The sequence below is a fragment of the Siniperca chuatsi genome, linkage group LG9, assembly GCF_020085105.1.
Source record: "Siniperca chuatsi isolate FFG_IHB_CAS linkage group LG9, ASM2008510v1, whole genome shotgun sequence".
In the NCBI taxonomy this organism is placed as follows: Eukaryota; Metazoa; Chordata; class Actinopteri; order Centrarchiformes; family Sinipercidae; genus Siniperca; species Siniperca chuatsi.
This window is the reverse complement of record NC_058050.1, coordinates 13,898,862-13,923,505: the sequence shown is the minus strand read 5'-3', so window position 1 is coordinate 13,923,505 and position 24,644 is coordinate 13,898,862. Positions and strand designations below refer to the sequence as shown.

General features: G+C 39.3%; 1 protein-coding gene across 3 annotated transcripts in view; it reads left to right on the top strand.

Annotated features, from left to right (window-relative positions):
- The window catches only part of adam22 (ADAM metallopeptidase domain 22), a 67,059-nt gene that overhangs the window by 11,402 nt on the left and 31,013 nt on the right, over positions 1 to 24,644 (top strand). For 2 of the 3 annotated variants that reach the window (XM_044209375.1, XM_044209377.1), the window contains exons 4-6: positions 7,095 to 7,161; positions 12,890 to 12,972; positions 17,076 to 17,160. In XM_044209375.1, coding sequence (XP_044065310.1) covers positions 7,095 to 7,161; positions 12,890 to 12,972; positions 17,076 to 17,160 — 235 coding nt within the window. The remainder of the gene's footprint in view (positions 1 to 7,094; positions 7,162 to 12,889; positions 12,973 to 17,075; positions 17,161 to 24,644) is intronic. The other variant, XM_044209376.1, reaches the window with a different exon arrangement.

The following is a 24,644-nucleotide window of genomic DNA, read 5'->3' as shown; positions in this document are numbered from 1 at the left end:
TTCAACCTCCATCTCTGTTACTCCTCCGTTCCCAGGTCTGTAATTTATTACAGGGAGGCGTGATCTGATTTACTGCAGATTTAATGAGAAAAACACAGATAGGGAGTGTGTGTGTGTGTGTGTGTGCGTGTGTGTGTGTGAGAGAGAGAGAGAGAGAAAAATGGAGAGGACGAGAGGTGGAGAGAGAAAGAAATAGTTAAGGATGAAGAGAATGAAGAGGACAGAGAGAGAAATGTGTGGACGTCCTTCATGCATCCTTGAGTCTTGGTGGGTGGGTTAAGTACAGGAGATAGGGAGAGATAGAGAGGAGTGTATGTGTTAGTGTGTGTGCATGATCGGGGGAGGTAGGTACTTGAAAGGAGTACCCTAAAAAGAAAATCGTCCCCACTTCTCCTCTCCTCTTTTCTCTCCATCTCCTACTTTCTTCTTCTTCTTCTCTTCCGTCAGGCAGAGCTTCTCTCTCTGATCTGTTTGTCGTCTGATCACACAAACACTTTAGCTATCACATTGGGAATTATGTTTGTGAGGATGTGTCTGTGAACAAATACACTGCTCACAAATAGTATATTACAGATTGTGTTTGCTAAGTGGCTCAGCGTCACATCCAGAACTGTGTATATACAGTATGTCCTGGTATATAAGGGAGTGAGTGCATGTTTGTGTGTATCTGAGTGTGAGTTTGTGGTGTGTGTCAGAAAGGTGGATACAGATTAACTGAATGGAGGTGAGCAAGGTTAATTTAGAAGAACAAATAGCAGCAAGGATGGTAGCAGTAACAGCGTGTAAATGTATGTATGTGTTTTTTTGAGGTTGTGCTGGTAAAGACGTGTCACACTTCAGAGGCCCTGCTGGACCTATTAGCATTTGTGATGACAGATAAACAAGTTAAGTTAAGATTAAAGTGCAGGTTCACATTTGTTAAGTTTGTCTTAAAACAAAACTCACGTGCCCACATGTATATTGAAGCAGTTTTTGGTCGCTGCATAATTCTTCCTGTTCATACTGCCCATTAAGAGATCCCTTCCTTGTGCATTTCCAATGTAAGTGATGGGGGGGAAATCGAGAGTCCTTGTTCTGTGCAAAAATGAATTTCAGAATACAGCCAAAGTTCATATGAGGCTTCAGCAGTCTGATATAGATAAATCAAGCGGGAATTTTGCACTAAAAGCACTTTGTCTAACTCACACTGCTAAAGTCTCATAATAGCTTCAGCTGTACTTTAGAATGCTTTTTCGTGCATAATGAGGACTGTGGATTTTGTCCCCCATCACTTACATTGGGAGATGGGATCTCTTCAGGGCCAGTATGAACAGGAGGAAAAACAATAGCAACCAAAAACTTGTTTTAATGCACAAATGGACATGTGAGCATTGTTTAAAGATAGACTTAAAACAAGACTAAGAGTCTTCAGCCATGCTAGCAGCTCTGTGAGGCTGTACTTAGACACAGCAATGCTTTGAGCTAAATGCTAAAATCAGCATGCTAACATGCTCACAATGACATGTTTAGCAGGTATATTGTCACCATGTTCATCATCTTAGTTTAGTGTGTTAGCTTGCCAACATTCTCTAATTAGCACTAAACACAAAGTGCAGCCGAGGCTGATGGGAATGTAATTTGTTTTGCAGATATTTGGTCATAAACCAAAGTATTGGACAAATGAAATTTGGACCTGATGATGGCACTAGATGAAAAATTAATGTATCACCAAAGTTATTACAATTCATCCTGAGGGGAACATGAATGTCTGTTCAAACTTTCATGGCAATCTATCCAATAGTTGTTGAGATATTTCAGTTTGAACCAAAGTGGTGGACATTGCTATCCTTAGAGCCACGCCGCTTGTGTGGACCTATTCTTCAAGGGCAGAGTTTGTGTTTGTAGACTTTGCAGGATGTCAAGCATTGAATTACCAGCTTCCCCTTTTATGCTTTATAATTCTTTCTCCCCATCTCCTTTCTCCCCATATCCTCTATTTCTTCCCACTCTGTCCCTCCCACCCCTCTCTTCCCCCCCTCTTCAGTCGAGCCGTCTCGACTCAGTATGGAGGATTAGTGGAGACAAAGAGAGATCCAGGAGCCGACTCTCACTGAAGACAGGGACAGAAGGAAAGACTGTTGTTCTCTCAGCAGGAAAATATACTAATGCCTCTCTAAAGACTATTGTCTCTCATAGATTACTCCTTTACCTCTGTCATGCTGAATAAAAATCAATCGAAAGTATGGTTTACTGTCAGGAGATTAACTATTTAACAAAATTTACCACTGCGCAAAATCTGATGGTGGATGGATGGCCAGCAAATTTACCCACAATCACACACATAATAATGCATGTAAGGGCATAAAACAGAATAATCTTATCAGTGGAACATAAAAAGTAAACGAGTCATGATTACTTGGTCCCAAGTGTACAGGGCTCCAAAAGTCTGTCTCTGCGTCTCTATTGACCCTATTTACATGGCGTGGAGTTCACTGACAATCCACATGTTGTCACAGATACAGATCTGCATGTTCTTTTTTGTGCCCACAATATCCCTGGCCACTGCATAATTCAGGAGTCAACACAATTTGGCCTGTATGTTGCATGCCATAGACCCAACTGCATAATGGAGCCAAGACTGCGGAGAACAGAAATATAAGCTTTCTGTTTGATTCTTCCTTTTTTGTTCCATTAGCATCAATATTTCTTGTTTGTGAGCGTCAGTATTCCCTGTGCAATAAGAGGAGGGATCCCAGTGAGTATGCTGGTGGAATTGCATGTCTGATAAGTGATTGGAGAGTGAATGAATTATAGCCTGGAGACCTTTAATGAGGCCTCAGTGGGAGGGAGGGTGGGTGAGGCTGGAGAAGGGGGTGGTGGGCAGGTGAAAGCAGCTGCAGCTTTCCTCATAGAGAAACCTCCACCCCCCTCTCTTCTCTCCTTTTCACATTTTTATTTCTTTTATCCATCTTTCCATCTTACTGCACCCCTTCATGTTTTCTCCGGTGCACTTATCCCTTCAACTCTTGTTTCCTGAGCACTCCCCCATCCTCATTACATACACCTGACACAGCACATGCTCTTTCCTTTGTGTGGCGGTGCCCTTTTATTACAGGGTTAAATAGCAAAAGTCCATATATGGAGCAGAACCCCATTTGATAGCTACAGTGCTTGTGTGCAGATGTTTATGGACGTATGGATGCAGCTGATTAAATTTGCTTCACTTTTTTTCACGTGTGCTTATGTTTGTGTTTTTTTGCGATGTTGGGTGTATTAAGAGGAGTTTTTGAAAGCAGCTAGATTGGCCTGCGTGAAAGCAATGAAAAGCCTGCTACCCCAACACTTGTGCCAATCTGCTCACATACACACACACATAAACATTAGTCCTGCCAATCTGTCCTTTTTTTGTGCTGTTTTTCATCCCAGTGCCACGGCGGTGCCAGGCGACACAGGTCGTGAGAAGAATTTTAGACCACATGGAAACTTGGTTTATGTGTGTGTGTGCATGATTCACCTCAGGAGATTGAACTGGGTTGCCATAGCAGATGTCTTCGCCCAGAGCAACTCACAACAAATGCTTTAAAGTGAAGATGAAGTTTGATGTGACTGACAGCCAGACGGACTTGGTGCACTCACTGCTTCTCAGTTTTTACCTCCTCAAGACTTAATAAAGTTGAATAAGTCTTTTCAGAGCAACATTTTCCCAACTGAAGCAGTGTCAGTGCTCTTAGGTGTACGTTTGTGTGTGTGGGCTGACTAACTGACTTAAAGTGTAGAGAAAGCGAGAGAGGGATATGATTACTATGTAAATGGATGTTCTAGATTGGCTAAGAAATCTTGTAGGCTGAAAGTAAGAGCGTCTGTGGATCCACCTCATCTCCTCCAGGCCTGATTGACAGCTGGACGCCAGCTCTCAAACAGATGTTGCTGCGGTGACTGAGCCAAGAAAACTCTCTTTTCCAGTGTAGTGGAGAAAATGAGCAAGAGATGTGGGTGCTTTTCACTTTGCCTCTGTTTCAGCTACACATCTGGTGCCAGATGCCACACAAATATGTCTGACATGAGATAGACCACTTGCGCCGCCATAAATCTGTTACTTTAAGCTCTTGAATGTTGTGATAATTTATTACGTTTATGAACATTACTGCTTCTATTTCTGTTTTCCCTCATCCCTTTTTTCTGTTTATTCTTGTTAATGAAGTCCTCAGCTTTGTTTTACAAACCGCCTCCCTCTGATCATTTATGTTGAAAGTTTGCAGCATTTATGTCCACAGAGAGACATATCATGTGCAAACAGTGCACAGGAGTAAGTTTGTGTTTCTATTTCTGTCATTTTTGTGTTTGTTTCCAAATCAGTGAAGCTACAAAGAGGTCGCTCACAGTTATACATTTATACATAAGTGTGTACGCATGTTAACAGGGAGAGGGGGGGCTGTATGCATTGGTGGGGAGAGCTCTCTACATTTGTGTGTGTGTGTCAGTGTGGGGGATGGAGTCGAGGCTGAGTTTGCATCTTTGTCTGTCAAATAAATTATTTAAATCCCCCAACAATTAAAGCTGAAATCTGTTATCAGCGTCCTCCATTAGAGGCCCGCGTGTCTGCCTTGCTGCCTCAGTGTGCTCCTTGCTTGTTCCCCCCCGTCTGGGCTCAGCGTGAGGCCAGATAAAGATCACAAGCTCTGAATCTTAAACACACATCCCAGCAGAACAAAGGCTAACAGCGCACTCATGCGCACACCGAACGTCTTCATCACAGGAGTGTATGAATATGTTGACGGTGTTTTTTTTTTTTGATGCAAAATGTTGATAAAATGTTATGTAATATGTAATGCTGTGTTTAATTTGTTTAAGTCTGAGGTGATGTGTGACCTGAAGTTAGAGGGTGTGAAGTGTGTACAAATGGTGGTTGCCTGTTTTACACATACTGTAGATGTCACAGGGGTTTTTCAGGAGCGAGCTTCATGGCAATGCATGCTGGGATATCTGTTGTTATCCTCTCTTAAACTTTCACTGCCTCTTTCCTTTCCTCTGTCTCATTAATCCCCCCTTGACGGCCATTCTCTCCCTTATTCCATTTTACCTCACTCTCTCTCCTCTTTCCCTGCATACTTTTTTTATTGCTGTAGCAAAATGCCCATTAGTCATCTTAGAAAGCAGCCTCCTTCCCCTGTGCATGTATGTGCACGCTGATGTCAGGGGTTTCGTTCAAATAATATATATCGTCTTGGGAAAACCTTAACTTCCTGAAAGAAAGCTCAGTTAATATTTGAAAAACACATGATGTGTCTGCCTTGAAAAGCAAAACAATTTCCTACCATCTGCCTTATTATGGCTCATTAAGGTAACTGATTTTTCTTTGCTTTCAACAGTCTGTCCTTTTGTCAAGATATCACTGTTTTTAAATGGTGGATATAAAAAATGTATCTATTAATACTGGTCCATGACAAAATAGACTTAAAAACTGGACATAGATCTTTAAACAGCATTAAGAAGTATGTAAGAAGTATATTCTCATTATTAAGAGCCTGGAACCATCATATGTTTAGTATGTTTGCTTAAAAAATGACTTAAATGATTAAACCACTATCAAAATATTTGCAGATGAATTTTCTGTTGATAAACGAATTGATTAATCGTTGCAGCTCTAATATATTTTTTTTATCAAATCTATGTACTCTTATGTATGTACTGTATCTAATCAGCCTCTGTACTACCCAAAGTTCTGTGTTGAATTTGTTCCTAAATTTCTCATAACTTTTATCTTTTCTTCAGTGAATCCTATAAATACAACTAAGATTTAAGATGTCATCGCCAAGTATTTTTACTGTATGTTAAAATTCTAAACACAGCTATTTTCTTCCCTATTCAATTATTTATTATTAGCTTTATTCATTTTTTCTTATGAATGCAGTTTTTATCTGTATAACAATCTTCATATATTTTTCTCCAATTTAAACAAAAAAAAAATCTTAATTAATGCAGTGCATGATCATTATTTTCATATTTAGTGTCCACTGTTTACATTCGCATTGTTCGGAAAAACAATGCAAATCTCCTTACACTTTCACCCACATTTTCCATCCATCACAATACGCTCAAACTGTTTATGTGACACTGAAAAAGAGGCTGGTATGTTTGGTGAGTGAACAAGATGAAAATTCATCCCACCTACTTGTCTCTTGTCCATGTCTGGATGTTGACAGGAAGTTGGAGTTGATTGATGGCTCACTGGTTTAGCGTGGCGAGTGGCTTGTTCAAATACCGTTATGTTACTGTTTCGGTTGCACATTTTTGTGTCAGTTCCTGTACTCTGAGTGATAAACACAGCAGTCTTGCCAGTGATTTAGTTTTTTTGGAAAGTATTTCAAGACTCCTGATTCAGCAAAAGTAAACTCAGTTTAATCTGATAAAAAATGAGCTTGTTATGCTGATTGTACTGTTTGATTTTTATACTGCTCTCTTCTGATGCAAAGTTGCTTTGGATTTGTTCTTAGCATTGTGTGTTTGTGTGTGCGTGTGCGTTCAGGTCACTTAATTGTGAGATAAGAGGCTAAAACTTTAAACTGTATAATATTTTGAAATAGGCTTTATATGCCGCATTCCTCTGTGTGTGTGTGTGTGTGTGTGTTGGGGGGGGGGGGCTTTGTGTGCACCATGGCTCATACATCTCTGTCTGCAGAATTGGGATTCTTGGGTCCAGCTCTGCTGAGAAAGCACAGACTGATTTCCTCTTATTTATGCCAGTCTTTCTCTTCCTTGCTCTCTCAATTTATTTCCTGCCTCCCCATTCTGCCTGTGTCACTTCTTTTACTCTTTACTGACCTACACTTGTCCTTCACTCCTCGAATAGACACACACAGGCACGCACACACGCCAGACATTTGCTAGAAGGCTGGATTTGTATAATTGTGTTTGTAAGAGTTTGTGTGCTGGAAATAGCCTTGTCCCCGTACGCTGGTCATAATTAGCCGGGCTGATGCTCTGAAGCCCTGTGCTGCCAGGACTGAATGCAGTCATTCTATAAAATACAAGCACACTTATATATAACTGAGTGACACTTGAATAAAAATCACACATTTTCTAACTTTTCTTTTGTCTTTCTTCTCTGTTCCCAGTGATTTACTGTCTTCAGGGTACGTGGAGAGGCATTTGTCAGAAAAAGGGAGGACTGTCGTCACCAATGTAAGACTCTGCAAATCATCTCTCCTCATGCTCACTCACACTATCATCCTTAGACTATTTGCAGTTAGAATGGAAGCTATAGTGTTTTTATGTCATGACATTAAGACCCCATTTACCCCTGGTATTACCATGCAATCTGTATCTGGTTATGAGGATAGGGATAAAAAGATGTTAACTCAAGGTGTAAATGAATGCAGAGCGGATTACATTGAAAATGCTATTGCATCAGCCAAAACACATCTGGAGGTGGTCTGGTTTGAATTGTGATCAGATCTCAGCCAGGTTCAAATACATTCTGTACAGTTTGAACACATTCTTAAAGCTGCTGTAATCAATATTTTATATCAACAATGGATCAAATGACTATGTGTAATGTGAAAGGTGTCACTTGTAGTGACAAACCCACAGAGAATTATCACTGGACTCCCCTCAGCTCTGCGGAGCATTTTAACATCTTTCAGCTCACTGTTTTAGTTTTTATGGCCCTCAACTTTAATGTTTTGATTCACTCTTACTGTTCTCAGCTTTATCGTTTTCAATTGCAGTAAAAAGGTTAGTGGAGACCAAAAACAGAGCTGAAAGGTGAGTGAATATTGGTCAGAAAAACAACTCCAAATGAATGCTAATGTTTCTCCATATCTGCTGGATGTGTAAATAGGCGACTGATTGGTAACAAGTTCAGCACAAAGACTTTATAAGGAGAAAATATGTCAACGTTGTGTTTAGAGCTTGTTGTGCAGCTCCCAAGTGGACAAAAACCCCCATCTCTCCAACAAGTTGAAAGGTCACATGCTGCAGTCTCAAGCAAGCCCAGCAAGAAGCTACAGATAACCCCCATAGCGTTTTGGAAAGGTACAATAAGTAGAGCCCGTACAGCAGCATTGCTTCCATTGACCTGGGATGTGTCCACCAGCTCCGCCTGTCTAATTTGCATATTGAGATAAAATCACAATGCAGGCATAACTGAAAAAACAAGAACCCTTAATAATACCAGGTCTAAATGTAAAGGTCTGTCAGATGTCAAAATCAAGATAATGTATCCAGATACAGATCACATGTTAGTACAGCTGCAATTTCCTGTAGACCATACAGGTTCCTCTCCCTCCCTGATCCTTTTATTGGTTAATCACTGTGCTACTTTGCACACACACAGAAATCACAGCCCATCCAGTCTTTGTTCAGTTTAGATTTCAGAGGACCATAGTGGAACTGAAGCTATGGCCTAAACTTTCAACTAACATGAAATTAAGATTGCTGTGATAATCCTCTGAAATCTGGTCTTCAATTACAGGACACCCACTGAGGCTTCGTATTACATATCACATAAATTGGGGGGGGGATTATAATGGTCAGGATTTACTTAGCTAAGCAGCAGATTAGTGAGATATTAGATACTTTACAGAGAATGATCCAAATTATTACACCACATATTGTGTGATATAGTCACTTGGTAATTATGGAACTTATTATAATCTTTCTTTGAATTAATTCACCTTGTAGATGATTTTCCAGAATGTACTTTGTCTGCAAATTCTATTGTCATATTTTCCTTTTTAAATAGTGGAAAGAATAAGAGCCACTTTGCCTCTTTATTAATGGCTGCTGTTCAGGAAGGTTAATATGGCACAAGCTCCTGTTTGTTACTCTGCTCACAGAGGTCAAAATGTCAGCCATCGTAACACAGCAGCTGCTGTCATAGGTCTACCTCAGAATCCCTTCTGTTCATGTAGTACCTAGGTAATAGAGGTAGTACATACTGCTAAATGTGGTAGCAGTTCAAGCTTTCTGTCAACAGTTAAGAGTTTATTGCAATGAATGTAGGACAACTCCCAAATCCTTGTTTAGCACAAAAACACATTTTACTGTTCAACTAAAGCTAACATGATGCTACAGCTGTCTATAATGGAGTATTTGAGTAATTATTGTAAAAATTATTCTTTGTTTTTATTGCTACGATAACCCAGAATAAACAAATAAGGAAGCCGAGAGGATATAAGGAACGCACTGATTTGACAAAAAACTTTCAGTTCCTTGAATTTTGCTTTGTTAGACTTTTGTTGCATAATTTTGGCTTTTTTGTGCTGAACAATGATGGTGAAATCTTTCCAGTTACTCTTTGCTTAGATAGTCCGCCTACAGATAGTTTCTAGAGTATTTGTAAACATTTCAACTGCTTATTAGTTGAGATTGAACAATTCAGCTGTTTCACAAATAAAGGTTTGGTTAGGTTTAGGCACAAAAAACATCTCGGTTGGGGTATGTTCATGAATTGTCACATATACTTTATTGATAATCTGTTTAACATCTATAGACAACAGCGAAACAGTTGAAATGTTATAAATACTCTATAACCTATCTGTAGGCAGACTATCCAAATAAAGTGTTACCAACTTTCCTACATCAATAGCATTGATTTGAAGATGGAAAGCTGGAGCTCTGTCCAGTAAGAATAAAAGGCTCAAACTTACTTATTGTTTTAGGGGTGGGAGGTATGAATTAAATCCTCTGTCATTGTATATGTAATTTTATATTGCCACATCAATATATATCATGATATAGACATATACGTATTCTGGAAAATCAACTGAAACACTGTTTTATAAAATAACCAGACAGGAATGTCCAATTCATTGAATTAAATACCTGAGAAATCAGTGTACTTCATCACATTGATGGAATATTATTTGTTTAGTTGCAGGGTACAATGCACATTAATCAGCACCGACATTTAAAAAATTTCCATGTAAATGTGCCGGGGTTAGCATAACAGCTAATTTGCGCATGTAGTCCCAACACTACTAAAAACTGACGAATGAAAACAGATGAAAAACATACATAGTAAAGTTGCAATTAAAATATAAATTAAATTAAATTCATGACACTTTATGTTATGTTTTATTTAGGCAGACTATCCAACCAAGCAATTCTAAAACAGTATAAACAAGTTAGAATCAATCTATATAAACACCATTTAAAACTTTCCATACTGGATAAATTGTATCTCTGAATGATATGATCATGGTGATAATTGGATTTGTTATAGACTACTTTAAGTATTTCTTTATAGAGTGAGTCTATTGTCCTTCATATGGAAACTCCCATTATAAAGCAGTCCTGTTCGTTAATCTTCAGCACTGCTCACAATGGCCTGATACACCCAGAGATGTTACAAAAGTATAGATACAAGAGTGGTAAGTGGGGATAGACTGAAGTAATTAAAGTGGTACATCAAGTGTGAATACTGTACATGCACAACTAAACTCCACGTACGCACATACACACACTTTCTGTCTCATGAATTGTAAAATATGATATATATTTCTGTAATTTCCTTATTCCTGTTCATTGTTCTCTGTTCCTGTCTGACCCTTTTCATTGTGCATTGTGATGTCCAGATTAGATGATTAATTATGGGTCTAAGGAGATCACAGATCAGACCAATATAGCAACACACACACTCTGAGGATGTACCCCACAGCGCTGGGTTTTGGGTGTTTCTTGCTTTGATGAGAAGTAGAGCAGAAGGTTCAGGGCGACAAGAGGAGGAGAGACGCTGGGATAGTAGAGCACAGCGCCACTTATAAATAGCCCTCTCTGTCTCTTAATTTCACGCTCTCTCTACGTGTCTTTACCCACCTCTCTCTCTCTTCATCTATAGCTCCATTTAGGTTTATCTACTTGACTTGTACAACTTCCTCTGTTGCACCCCACTCATATGTTTCATCTCCCAGTCATTATAGTGCACTGCTGTTGGCTATGCTTTAGTCTTATTTGTCAGATCTGGCCATCTTTGATGTGATATTGTGGAAATAAGAGAGTTAGAGAGAGTCAGTGTTAGTATGATACATGCCTCTAGCCTCGAGCTCATAGCTTGTTTCCTGTGTCCTAAAGGAATTAGACTCAAAAATAATAGCTAAGAGTGACATAATTAGGACTGAGAGAGAGAGAGAGTAAGAGCAGAGAACCGTAAAACTTAAGAACAACAACAAAAAAAAACAAGTCAAACTCAGCATGTCTGGCCATGCCTGTCCACATAATTTTGTGTAATTTTGGTTTGGTTCACCTACCAGCACCTTCAAAGCTCACTAATTAACACATTATATCTCCTTTGTTTAATCTGTACGTACAACAAAGAGTAAAAACAACAGTCAACAGAGAAACTTTCTGGAGTCTCCACTGGTTGTCTAACAACCTCTTGGTGATGACAAGACTTAGAGGTGCTGGTAGGCGCATTTTGTTACCTTTGGACAGAGCCAGGCTACTTGTTTCCCCATGTTTCCAGTCTTTATGCTAAGCTAAGCTAACTAGTTGCTAGCTCCAGCTCCATACTTAACACACAGACATGAGAGTTGTACCCATTTTCTCATCTAACTCTCGGCAAGAAAGTGAATAAGTGTATTTCCCAAAATGTCTAATAATTCCTGTAATCAAATAATTTTCCGAGTTTAGAGCGGAAGAATTTGGCTGGCCTGCACTGAGAACCTGACCTCAAACTTATCCAGCACTTTTGGGATGAACTGGAAGGCCCATAATCAGGGGCCGACCTCACTGATGCTCTTGTGGCTGAATGGGTTTTCAGAATCAGAATCAGAAATACTTTATTGATCCCTGAGGGGAAACTCTTTTGTTATAGCAGCTCACCTTTATGTCAGTGCACATAGTAATAGAAGTACTAGCAAAAAATATAATACACTATAATACAGGTCAGAAAATAAATTAAGTACCAAGTGGGTATAAGTATAAAATAAAATAAGTGTGAAGTACAATGTGGGTTTACCGGTTGATGATAATAATAATAATACGGTATAAGGTAATAGTGCATGAACTGTCAAGTTAAGTGTAGCTTATTAAGGTTATAATGAGACGGAGGATATTGCACAGCAGTAAAAGAGGTATGAGTAAATATCAATAACAATAAATAGGGAATTTTAAACTGAAAAGAGTATATTGCACAGGAGTATTACACAGAATATTGCACAATTAACTAAAATTTAAATTAATTAAATTTCACATACTTTTGGCCATGTAGTTTAATAACAACAACAAACACATACATGCATCTTCACACGAACCCATAAAACAGGCGTGGATTGGGATGAAGTCCAGAGAGTTGGAGGTAGAAGTGGACGAAGCAGTGCGTTGCTGTGCACAGCATCAGACTGTAGAGCAGAAATTGATCCTCTGATAAAAGCTGCGTTTCCTCAGGGAGACCAGCTTCCTGCCTAATGGCTGTTAGGCTGCGAGAAATGGACCAGGAAGAGATGGCCTGCAGAGCACTTAGATACTTAGACATCATACACGTCTATAGAAAATAAATGTGTGTTTACGCTCGCAGAGAGGGGAGGAGTATGAGTGGTTGACGGTGAGTCGTGACAGATATGGAAAAAAACTTTACGAGTCACTGATACTGTGGCCTCCTATTGTGGGTAGAAGTTGGGATGGACGAAAGAAAAGTCCCAGAGCAGCTAATACACAGATGGTAGGATGTGAATGGGTTAAGCTCAAAGTGCAAAGTACAAAACAAACTCATAAACACACAAAGCACATATCTACACCAGATCACACTTGCACTAGCAAATTAATTCTGTGTGATTGATCACTCTGAACTCATTTCCTGATGGAATATGGTAATAAAATATATTTTGCTCTCTGTTTCAGTGTGTGAGACATTTTAGGAGGCAACCACGTGTATGATCTTAATCTGTGGGTGTTTGTGTTTTGCTCACAGGGAGGAGAGCACTGCTACTATCAGGGGAAGGTCAGAGACATTCCTCACTCATTTGTGGCTCTCTCGACCTGTCATGGATTGCAGTAAGTACAAATATTATGTGTGTGTGTGACTTTATATATGTGTGCATGTGTGTGTTTCTCAGCCAACATTGCTGCCTCTGTGTATCCAGGTCCTGGGCCTTGCTCCCATTTATCCATTAGGTCAATGTAATTAGTTTTAGCCAGCCCTTCTCTGTCTCTCTGCATTTTTCGTTACACAGATTATCATTCACACAGACAGGTGCTGCTCAGACGTCTTGTCTTCTTCCTTTCTCTTCTCTTCCTGGTGTTGGTATTTTTAGAGTTTGTGCTCTAAAGCAGCGCTCTGTTGAAGAGAGACAGGTCAGAAACAAGGCCTGCTGGAAGGAATGCATGTACACTGTATATGCATCTTATGAGTCAGTATGTGCGTGTATATACTGTATACAGGAAGAGAAGAGAAGCGAGAGAGTGGCCATCCTGTAGGGCAAAAATATATTATGTGGTACTGAATGTCATAGTGTGCCGACAATACCGCACTTGCATAAAAAGGCACCTGTGAATAATTAGATATAACACATGTGCATGTATTACAGTTTTTCACATTTTGCTTACACACATTTCCTGAAAGGAAACAGTTATTTTCCTGAAACTGTGAACATAAGACGAAAAACCCACACTGCTTTTAACACACTATACAGTATTTTTTGCACTTGCTATTTCTTACATTAATTATTTAGGTGACTTAAAAAGTAGTTGCAAAAAATAAAATAAAGAAAGCAGAGTTTACAGTTTCTATCTGTAAACAAGTAAGAAAAACGGTGCTACAAGATGCTCCTTGTCAGTCTGATCTGCTGCTCATTCAATAACAGGAATCCTTATATTCATGGGGTGATTCATCATGCTTGTTAGTGTTTGGACCTCAAGACTGTGTGTTAATTAATGTTTAGTTGTAATGACCAGACAGTTTTATATTAAATAACAGGGTTTTCGCTAAGAAAACAGAGAGGTGTGTGGTAGGTAGAACAGCTTTGTAATAGTCTTTTTTTGGATGTAAATTTAAGGTTTGAGGTGTGACGACAGAGAGATCTGAGCTTTATGAAGTCTTTTGCTATAACAGTAGAGAGTATATAACACCATTCACATCTGCACATTGTTGACAGTATACACTATTTCATGTAATTATCCATTTCCCTTGTTTCAAAGCTCGATTAAGGCAATCAGATTCATACTTGCTGAATAAGCTAAACTATGCGCAGGCTTTTAATAACGTTTGCATATTTCATGTGATTGTGGCTACATGTTTGTCAGCACAGCAAATTATGTAACGGTACACACAAAATAATGAAAAGTAGGTCATGACTTAGTCAAACCCAAACAAGGTAAACGTGTTGCACATGCAGTACAGTCTCAAATATAGGACAGAATAGGATACAATGTGACAGACAAGATTAATAGTGTTTCCTGCAGACTTCTGTTATTCCTAGTATGGCTAAAGCTTGATGTGTGACTAATTAGTAGTATAGCATGTTGTAATACTGCTGTTATGCTTATTTTTATTATTATTATTTGTTGTAGTAGTAATATTATTAATAGAAGTAGTATTTCTTTGATTGAAATCTCAGATTTTGGGGTTTTCATTCCTGATTGACACACCCATAGTATGCCCTGTTGGTGCGTGTGTGTGTGTGTGTGTGTGGGTGAGAGACACAGTGAGAGGGAGGGAGTTAAGGTAGTGCATAGTGGTGTTGGGGGGTTAGACATTAGAGGGAAAGTATTTCCCTTATGCTGAGTCAGGTATTTTTCTTTCTTTCTCTCTCTCTCTCTCTCTTTCTCTTATACACACACACACACACACACACACACACACACACACACACACACACACACACACACACACACACACACAAACGTTACCCTGCAATGCAATAGGTTATTAACTGTATACAGAGGGATAGTGCTCTAAGCTGCATCCATAACATGAGATGTATGTAGACAATTAAGCATTGATTCAGAGTTCCTGTTTAGCAAATCCTCATACTGATTAAGAAATTATCAGCCTGAACACTTTGCCTTCTCATTTCCCAGAATGCATATGTTCAAATGCTGAGCCAGTTAAAATTTGCTTTTGATTCAAAACAACAATGGGCTTCATCTGGGACACTGCATTTTGCCACTAGTGCACAATTATGTGGTGTATCTTTAAAGCCCCTCAAAACTTGTTTTTGAATCTTAAACCTGCAAAAACTGATTTCTTTGGCCACCTGGGGGCAGTGGAAACATTGTGTGAACACAACACTGACATATCGCCTTTTTAGTTGATATGGTGAACTTGTTAGCAAACAGTTGCTTATTTACACGTCTGAAAGATACTGAGCAACATTATCAATTATTTGGAGTCATGTTTCGGGCCACCTGGCGAATAGTTCAATATTCACTCTTCTTTGGTCTCTACCAACTACTGAGAGAAATTTCTGGCTCTTGAACTGCAAAAAATCTGCACCGCGAAATACGAAAGTTTCAGATTCGGTGTGGATAGACTCATAGAGATAGATGGGTTAGAATCTTTTAATCGACATGCAAATTTTTCGTGTTTGGTCTGAAAAGACCTTTAGTCTCATTTATAAAGAGTCAGTCAAAGGACATTAAGGATGTGGTTTGATCAGATTTGATTGACAATGGTCAAGTACATCCCAAGTCTCTTATTTGATATTTCCTCACTCCTCGATCCCCGCTTGAACCGGAAGTCATTCTGGGCCGCCATCTCTCAGGCCGTCCCAAAGCTCTTATTTCTGCTCCAAGGATCTAGGAGGGATCTCTGAAGAGCCATCAGCGAGGATACACAAGAGCAGCCTCCACGGAAGTCTTTCACTGGCCGACATGCCCCCTTCTTGGATATTAGCTATTGATTGGACACTGCAGCTGATCGGACCATCTAGTTAAAAATCTGTGTTCATTGTAGGTCTGAACAACAAAAGGACCACATATATAATGTACCATAATCATATTCTGGGTTATTCAATAATGAATTCACAATCAGAATATCAAGAAATATAGATGCAAATAATGAATAACTAATATAAACGCATTCTGCTAATATAAACGCATTTTGATTCCTGTGCCTCTGAGCAGTTATACCTGCGGATTGGGCGGGTCGGGTCATAAAAATGAACATTCAGATTAATAGTGGATGGGTTGCGGGTGGGTGAAATAGGGTGAAGCGTCTTCCCATTAAGAGAGACACTGTGCGCATTTACTCACGAGGAAAAGCAGCGTAACTTCATTGATTATTTATTTTGATCGGTCAGGATCTAATGTTAATTAATGTTCTGTGTTCTTCTATACATCCAAAAGGTCACACACACAGTCCGGGTACATACAGTGAAATTGTTTGGAGTAAAGCACCCGTCCTCCTGCAGTGTTTACCTTCCTGACTTCACAGTTTGACCCGACCAATCTACTAAAAGCTTCAAATAAAGTTAATTAACGGATGATGTCCGGGCAGAGACAAGGAGACCTTCACCCAGCTGCTAAATGAGAAATTGATCTCTTTAAAATGATTGCTTGGTGTGTGTGTGTGTGTGTGTGTGTGTGTGTGTGTGTCATGGTCTCTTTCTCCCATACCTTTATGTGGTGAATGTATTAAGAGTTTTTAAGTGCACAATATTTCAATAAATGTTAGAGAGGATCATCAGAATTTGCACCGATTTTCTGCTAAAATGCACCCCTTTCAAAGATGTCTTAGTCACTGAAATGTGTGGTCAACCAGTTCAAACTCTTAGTCATTGTTCCAGAGATAAAATCCTTAGGTGACCTTTAAGTTATGCTGTGTGCGGGGAATCTCTCAGATGATTGGATGACCTTTTGTTTCACATTATCCTCCACCCCTCCTAAGCTGTACATATACCAAATACAGCAGTCAGGACAGCAGAGGATATTGTCCAAAACTGCACCTTGTAGGAGTGCATTACAGTTATTATTCTGACAAATGCTCCAATAATACAATAAACCCCCTTAGGCAAGCACTGAAATAGCTAATCTATCACACTGATAACTGAGGAGGAGTTGAATTCAGATGCATTATTCCATTTAGTGATGAATAAAACAGTAACTGTTGTTGATATGTGTTCTCCTCTCTCCCCTCCCCGCCTCTGTCTCTTCTTCAGTGGGATGTTTTTCGATGGCAATCACACCTACATGATTGAACCTGGAGGACAAGGCAGCAGCGATGTAAGCACTCTACACAACAATGTATGTACTTTGTAGGAGCTGGTGATGGCTCCTCTCAGAGGGGTTTATCAATTTCCATTCTGCATAATAAGTACTTTTACTTTTGGTACTTTAAGTATATTTTAATGCTTATACTTTTGCACTTTTACTTAAATAAAAATTTGATTTGCCAATTTGCCAAAGTCCTCTTGATGCTAATTTGTTATCTGATTTGTGTATTTTTGTTTTCCTTCTAAACACAAATTCTTAAAAATATATATTTTTTTACCACATCATAATTTATACTTTTTCAAATTAGCTGAGTTATTCCACAATCTGCAAGAACTGCACAAGTACCCCCCCGGCTGGAAATCATTGTGCTATAGGACTGTGTGTGCAGCTGATGACAAGTGAAAATAGTTTTCGTAGTATTACAGGATTCATACAGGGGTCAGTTATTGTCCTCAGAGGAGGTTGAGACAAAACCAGAATCAGTTACAGGTCACACACCAGTCATTGCCACTAATGAACCCTGAGTATGGCACACAGGTCTCAGGACAGAGAGATTTGCTGGGTTACAAAGCCTGCAGAAAGCAGAAAAGCCCTCAGCCAATTAGATAATAACAATTACAGGCATTATGAATGAAAGGACAGATCTGAGATTGTCTAAAGGCGCCTTGAGCATGAGAGCGAAAGAACAAGCCGCTGATACCGTGCATGTGTGTCCTTTCTGCTCTAATTAAAACGTCCTGAAGATGTGTGTGTGGTGTTAATCAGTAAGGGACGAAAGGGGACAAGATAAGAGAGGTCAGGGATTTGTGTCTGTGTTTGTGCCCAAATGTGTATGTGTTCTTGTGTGGAAGTGTGTATGTGCACTCATGGGTGTTGGTAGTGGCGGCCTGGCAGACAGAGCTACTTAAGATTCATTCCCATATGACAGCTTTAGTGCCAACGGTGTTGAAAGAGCGGATAGGAGAGGAAATAAAGAGGATGGACAGTAGGGTAGGGCTGAAAAGAGGAATGTTAACTGTGAAAAGGGATGAGAAGTAGGCACGTATACAGACGGAGGTGGAGCTGAGCAAAAAACACAAAATCATTGGTAATTTAAATGAAATTAGATTGCTTGTCATTCTATCTTCTGCAGAGAAACTGTAAAACAAGAACTCATTTGTTTGTAATGGTAGTTGCTATATCACAGTTATACAATAATGAAAGAGGAGAGAAAATTTGATGTTAATGAAAGTAATAGAGTATTCTGAGTGTGAAACACTGATGACAGAACAGAGAAAGAAGACGATACTTCAAGCCCACTAGGTTTATTTCGAATATGTCACGGCTCTCTCCTCCATACCACTTCTTCTTTATTCCCTCCTTTTCTGGCCTCTCTTCTTCGTCTCCCCTCTGCCTCTGTCATTCCTCTCCAACATCTTCTGGAGAGACTGAATTATTCAAGCGATGAGAGAGAGAGATCTTTACTCAGAATATTGCTGCAGCACTCGTCTTCAGAGATACAGTATCTTGGCAGCCTTTTTTGGTCATTCACACAGACACAGTGACATAAAATGCACATAAAAATTGGAAGAGATTCTCTACTAGTTCAGTTTTTACATTTTCATGTCATGCTAAACATATGGCTAAAACACTGCTACATATCAAATGTTAAAAATACAGCAAAACATCTTGTGGTAGCACATATATAAAGCCAAAATAGAGACATAGGTCATAATGTAAACAGATTTACATAATTTCAAGTAACATATGTTTATGTACAACATTTCATATTAATTGCAACAAATAGAAGAACTTTTAATGCTACAAGCTTAAATGTTTGCCTGATAGTGGGCTTTTTTTCTCATTTTCAAGTAACTGGCTAACTTAAATGTTTCACGTGTGAATAGCCAACTCTGTCTTTGTGTATCGTGTAGTGGTTCCCACTAAAAAGGACAATAGGAAAAATTGGAACAAATTTTCAATAGTAATGAGATGGCAGAGGTGGAAAATAACTACTGTAAGAACATTTAAAAGTATTTTACTTAAAGGGACAGTTCACCCCAATATACATATTTTTCCTCTTATCTGTAGTGCTATTTATAAATCTTGATTGTTTTGGTGTGAGTTGCCGAGTTTTGGAGATATCGGCCGTAGAGATGTCTGTATTTTTTGAATATAATGGGACTTTATGGCACTTGACTTGTGGTGCTCGAAGCGCCAAAAAAATACATATCAAAATGTCTCTTTCTAGAAATCATGACCCGGTTACTCAAGATAATCCACAGATTTGTTGTGAGCAGTTTCATGTAGGAACTATTTTCTTTCTACCGATTCCTACATGAAACTGCTCACAAAACTCTGCAACTCACGCCAAAACAATCTAGATGGATAAATAGCACTACAGGTAAGAGGAAAAATCTGTATTTTTGATTTTGGGGTGAACTGTCCTTTCAAGTAAAATGTTTAGGTGAAGTACAATGTTGTATTTCCATTTTATGCTACTTTATTCTTCATATCTTTAGTTACTTTGCAGTTGCAATTTTGCATACAAAACAAATGAAATGCTTTATTATAGATTAAACTACTCAACAGAATATAAATCAGTTATACTTGGCTCCACCTCGATTAACTACAATGCCAAAATGCTACTTACACATTAATGCATTATTAATAATAGTCCAATAATAACATATACAATTGTATAACACTTACATGGGCCATTTTTCTGCCTAATGAGTAACTTTTGATACGTTGGTAAATTTTGCTGATAACACTGTATACTTTTACGTAAGTACCATTTTGAATGCAGGACTTAACTTTGTAGTTGAGTATTTTTACATTGTGGTATTACAGCTTTTGCTGAAGTAAAGGATCTAAATACTTGTTCCACCACTGCACATTGGACACATTTGCTCTTCCTCTTCCAGTGAAATGTAAGTAAGTAAGTAAGTAAAGCTTTATTTATATAGCACTTTTTAAAACACACAGTTACAAAGTGCTTCACACACATGAAAAATATAAATGAGTAAATAAATAAAGATAAATTCCAATATAAAACAGCACAGCACAAAACCAAATTAAACGAACCAAAACATAAGACAGGGATGGAGATCTATTGAAAGGCTTGCCTATAAAGATGGGTTTTTAGAAGCTGCTTAAAACAGCCCAAAGATTGGGGAAAATGATTCCAGAGGGTTGGTGCTAAAACAGCAAAGCGCGATCACCTTTTGTTTTGCAGTTGGACCGTACAGTTACCGGATACCGGATCTCAACTGGGCTCAAAGATCTAAGCTTCTAAGATACTGTAAAATATGTAAACATAATTGTCTAGACTGTAGCATAAGTACTGATGTGTTTTTGGAAAATATTTGGCACATATCTCCATTGGCAGTGTTGATTTTGGCTTGTGGAGGAATCCTGTCTGCATGACAATGCCGGGGACAGCACTGCCCGCAAGCCCGGCGGTGGCTGTCAGGTTGTCAGCACTGAGCTCTGGATGTCTGCTCCCCACGGGCGATGGTCCACCCTGACTGTCTCCCCCCCTCTGCATCTCCTGGTTCCTCTCGGTGTATATCTTTCTCTGTTTCACTCTCAGTCTATGTATCTTTGTCTCTTTGACAGTCTGCTTGGTCTGCAAGTCGTCCTCGCATTTTTGTCACACAGACACACAGATGTCTGCTGCAAAACCCTAAGTGTTCTCCATGTATCCTGTGTATCAACCCTGACACAGATGCACACAGAAAATAGCATGCCTTTGAGTTAATTTTAGAGGGCTCTCTCTTTGTAAAAGGTTGTCTGCTCAGTCATGTTCTTGTTAAAGCCTGAAACAGCCATATATCACTCTTTATCAATTAGTATCAGTATTAATGCACAGGTCCTGTGCATCTGCTTTGTGTCCTGTGATGCACCACTAATTCCGGCTGTTATGATCTAGTTGAAAGTGATAGGGGAAAAAAACATGGCGGGATGAGGGTGGGGGGTGGGGTGTTGAGATAGAGAGTCAGCATGGTTCATATCGGCCATATGGTAAATCCATCTGCCCTTCTTCCACCAAGGCAGAAAAAGTTATGCAGGACATTAGCTAAGTGTGTCCTGAACAAGCTGCTCTCGTCACCTTCTGCAGCTGAACTGGTTTCAAAGTGTCTTATCGTGTTATGTAAATAGGCTTGTGAACAAGTAGACTATGGTTGTGAGCAATACAGAGCACCAAAATTACAGTTCACAAGCTAAGAACTCGATGTCCCCGGGCGCTACGTGGCCAATAAATCTTGAGTGTATAAGTGTCTGCGTGAGCGTGCAGACAACTTGGAGTGAGGCTGTGTGATGCTGACTTGCATATGCAGAAAACACCATATGTTTAGCCCTCTTGTTTTTTTGGACACCTTTCCAACCTCACCTGCACCTCAGGGCCTCTGCGGCTTCATCCTGACAGCTCTTTGTAATGGCTTTCAGTGAAGACTGAGACAAAGCATAGTGCTGTGGTTTGTTGATGGTGCAGTGACCATGCGTTCAGTGTTGCAGCACATTTCAACTGTGAAGGCCAAAAAAACAAAGACAAAGTGGTTGACAGAGTGGATTGACAGAAAATGAATCACCAATTTTGATAATCGATTAATTGCTTAAGTAACTTATCAAGCAGCAATACTAACCGCGTGACCCAAATCCATACTACACACTAATTCTAAGCAGGATTTCAGCATGTAGTGTGTTCACACTGGAAAAGTCACAAAATTAAGTATACTTAAACCAGACAGTTTGCATACTAAATACAGTCGATTTTTGACTGTGCTGTTGATGGACACTATTCTCCTACAATGCAATGGACAAAGGAAATGGAGGAGCTGGTCACAGCTGGAAAAATCTAAAATAAAAAACCAAACCTATATACTTAAAAAAAATTGTGGATGGTGGTGAAACAGCTTCAGAAAGATCTTGGAAAATAAAAATAAGTAATCAATCTTAAGAAACACATTTTGCTTTCTGTTTGTGAAGTTTAATTGTCAGGCTTTTTGTATACGAGCTGCTAAAACAGTATACTATGATGATTAGTATGTAGTGCACACTGTACAGACTTAGTATGTAGTATGGATTTGGGACACAGAGTAAGAGTTTACTGCCATGCTAGCGGCTCTCTGAGGCTTCACGCTTAATGCTAATGTTAGCATGCTAATGTGCTAACAATGACAATGCTAAAATGCTGATGTTAAGCAGGTATAATGTTTACCATCTTAGTTTAGCATTTTATCATGCTAACATTAGCTAATTAGCACTAAACACAAAATACAGCTGTCGGCTGATGGGAACGTCATTAGTTTTGTAAATGTATTGGGCAAAGTGAAATTTTGACCTGATTATTGTGCTAGATTAAATATTAAGGGATCATCAAAGTTATTACAATCCATCCTCTGGGGACCATGAATGTCTGTACAAAATTTAATCTAAATCCTTCAAATAGTTGTTGAGATATTTCAGTCTGGACCGAAGTGGTGGGCAGGCCAACATTGCCCTGACTTTCTCTGATTCCAGCTTCTCAAATGTGAATATTTGCGGCTTTTCTCTGTTTTAAATAATTTGAAATTGAATATCTCTCGGTTTTACATCTCTGTAAAATATTCCCAAACCTCCCATATTGTGATGTTTATAACTGGTCCGTGTTTTTACTGCTGCAGTCATCAGATCCTGTGTGGCGATATGACCTGCAGTTACAAGATGAGGAGAGGTTGGGAGGATAACTGTGGAAGAGGGGGTGGGGAGTTTAAGGATGAAGGAAGGGGTGTATTCATGGGGGTGGTGGCAGGTTATATGGTGGGGGGTGTTTGCATTAGGTGCCAAGAGAGATTTTTTTTTAAAACTAGCACAAGCTAGAAATGAAGCTCAGTGTGAGTTGGAACTGATGGGATTAAAGGGGGGGGGGGGTGTCTCCCTGTGGCCTCAAGCCAACTTCATGTTACTAAAACTGGACCAGTTCATTCACACATGCAGAGAGAGAGCGAGAATGAAACGCATGTTACCCCTCCCTGCTTTATATTCATGAGCCAGCAGTCTGTCTGAGGTACCATCTCCCTTGGCAACCCAGGCTCCGCCCCTGTCTCTTTGTAGCACAACATATGAAAGCCATCTGTGTTTAGACCCTAAATCTCCATCGCTACACACTCCCTGCAGAGTCTATATGCTGTGTGTGTATTCTTTAACTGAGACAACTGGCTGGGAGTGATGATCTGAGGAACAAAGAAGACGCTGGTCAAGAAAATGCTTTATTAGAACAGTTAATTCAGGAGTAACTGCTTCGATTATGATGGATTGAGATGTGTGTATGTGCTGCAAAAAATACCAAAGCAGCTATGTCATACACTTCTTTTAATTATGGTCTTATTAATCATCAGCCACTAAACTCTCAGTCAACATCAAAGTGTCTCATCAAAGGAGTTGGCTCCAGTTATGACTGCTGCAATTTAGGCTGGTGGCTGTTAATTCAGATGCTCAGTCCACTAGGACTACATCAAAGATAAGACAAAACACTGGAGTGCTAAAAGATTCATTTTAATAGAGTGCTCACTGTTCTTAATTGGCTCTGGTTTCCCTCTAGAGCCTACAATCTGATAATTTAAATATTTACCCACAGAGCAGATCATAGTTCAGGGCATATGTCGATGAGTTTAAATTCTCAGAGTTGCTTTTAAAGTGCTCTGTTTAGCACATTTCAACCATGACGGCTAAAAAATAATCTTGCTCCCAAGCCAAACAAAGGCAAAGCAGTATTGTTGTTGCATTGTCATATATTACAGTGCATAAATGATTAGTCGAGCAACAGAAAATTTGCCAACGATTTTGATAACTGATTAATAATTTAAGGCATTTGCCAATTTCACTATCTGGTTCCAGCTTCTTCAATATAATGTTGTGGGACTCTGTTTTTCATCATTGTAAATTGAATAGATTTGGTTTTTGGATTGTTGGTGGAAAAAAACAAACTTTTTGAAGACTCCACCTTGGGCCCTCGGCACTTGTAACTGTTTGTTTTTAATATAGGTAGGTACCCCAGACTGCCTAGAAAGCAGTATTTATCCTAAGTAGATTATCCTGGGGAAATAAAGTAAAACTAACTTAAATTGTGAGGGCAATTTTCAACAGAGGAATCTATAATCAAAGTAATCGTTGGTCTTCTCTTAGCTCTCTAGATTTTTGCACTAGATTCAGTAGTTTAGTCTTTGTTAGTGTGAAAATATGACGATTGTGTCAGTTTAGAATAGATTAGTGTAGCTACTGGAGATGGGGAGGTTGTAGGTGCCACTGTTAGAGAATATATTACTAGGTCAAACGCTTTTACGCCCACTTATCAAATACAGATTCTGAACAGGTCCACAGCTTGACTGCTTGGCTCACTAATCAAGGCTAACAGCTGAACAAATGCTCTTAGTCCTACAAAGAAATGTGATTTATTATAAAGGGAGAAAGCTGCTGCTGACATGCAGTTGTGTGGCATTATGGAAATTTATTGTAGGCTCCATGTACAGGGAGAAGATGAACACCTGTAC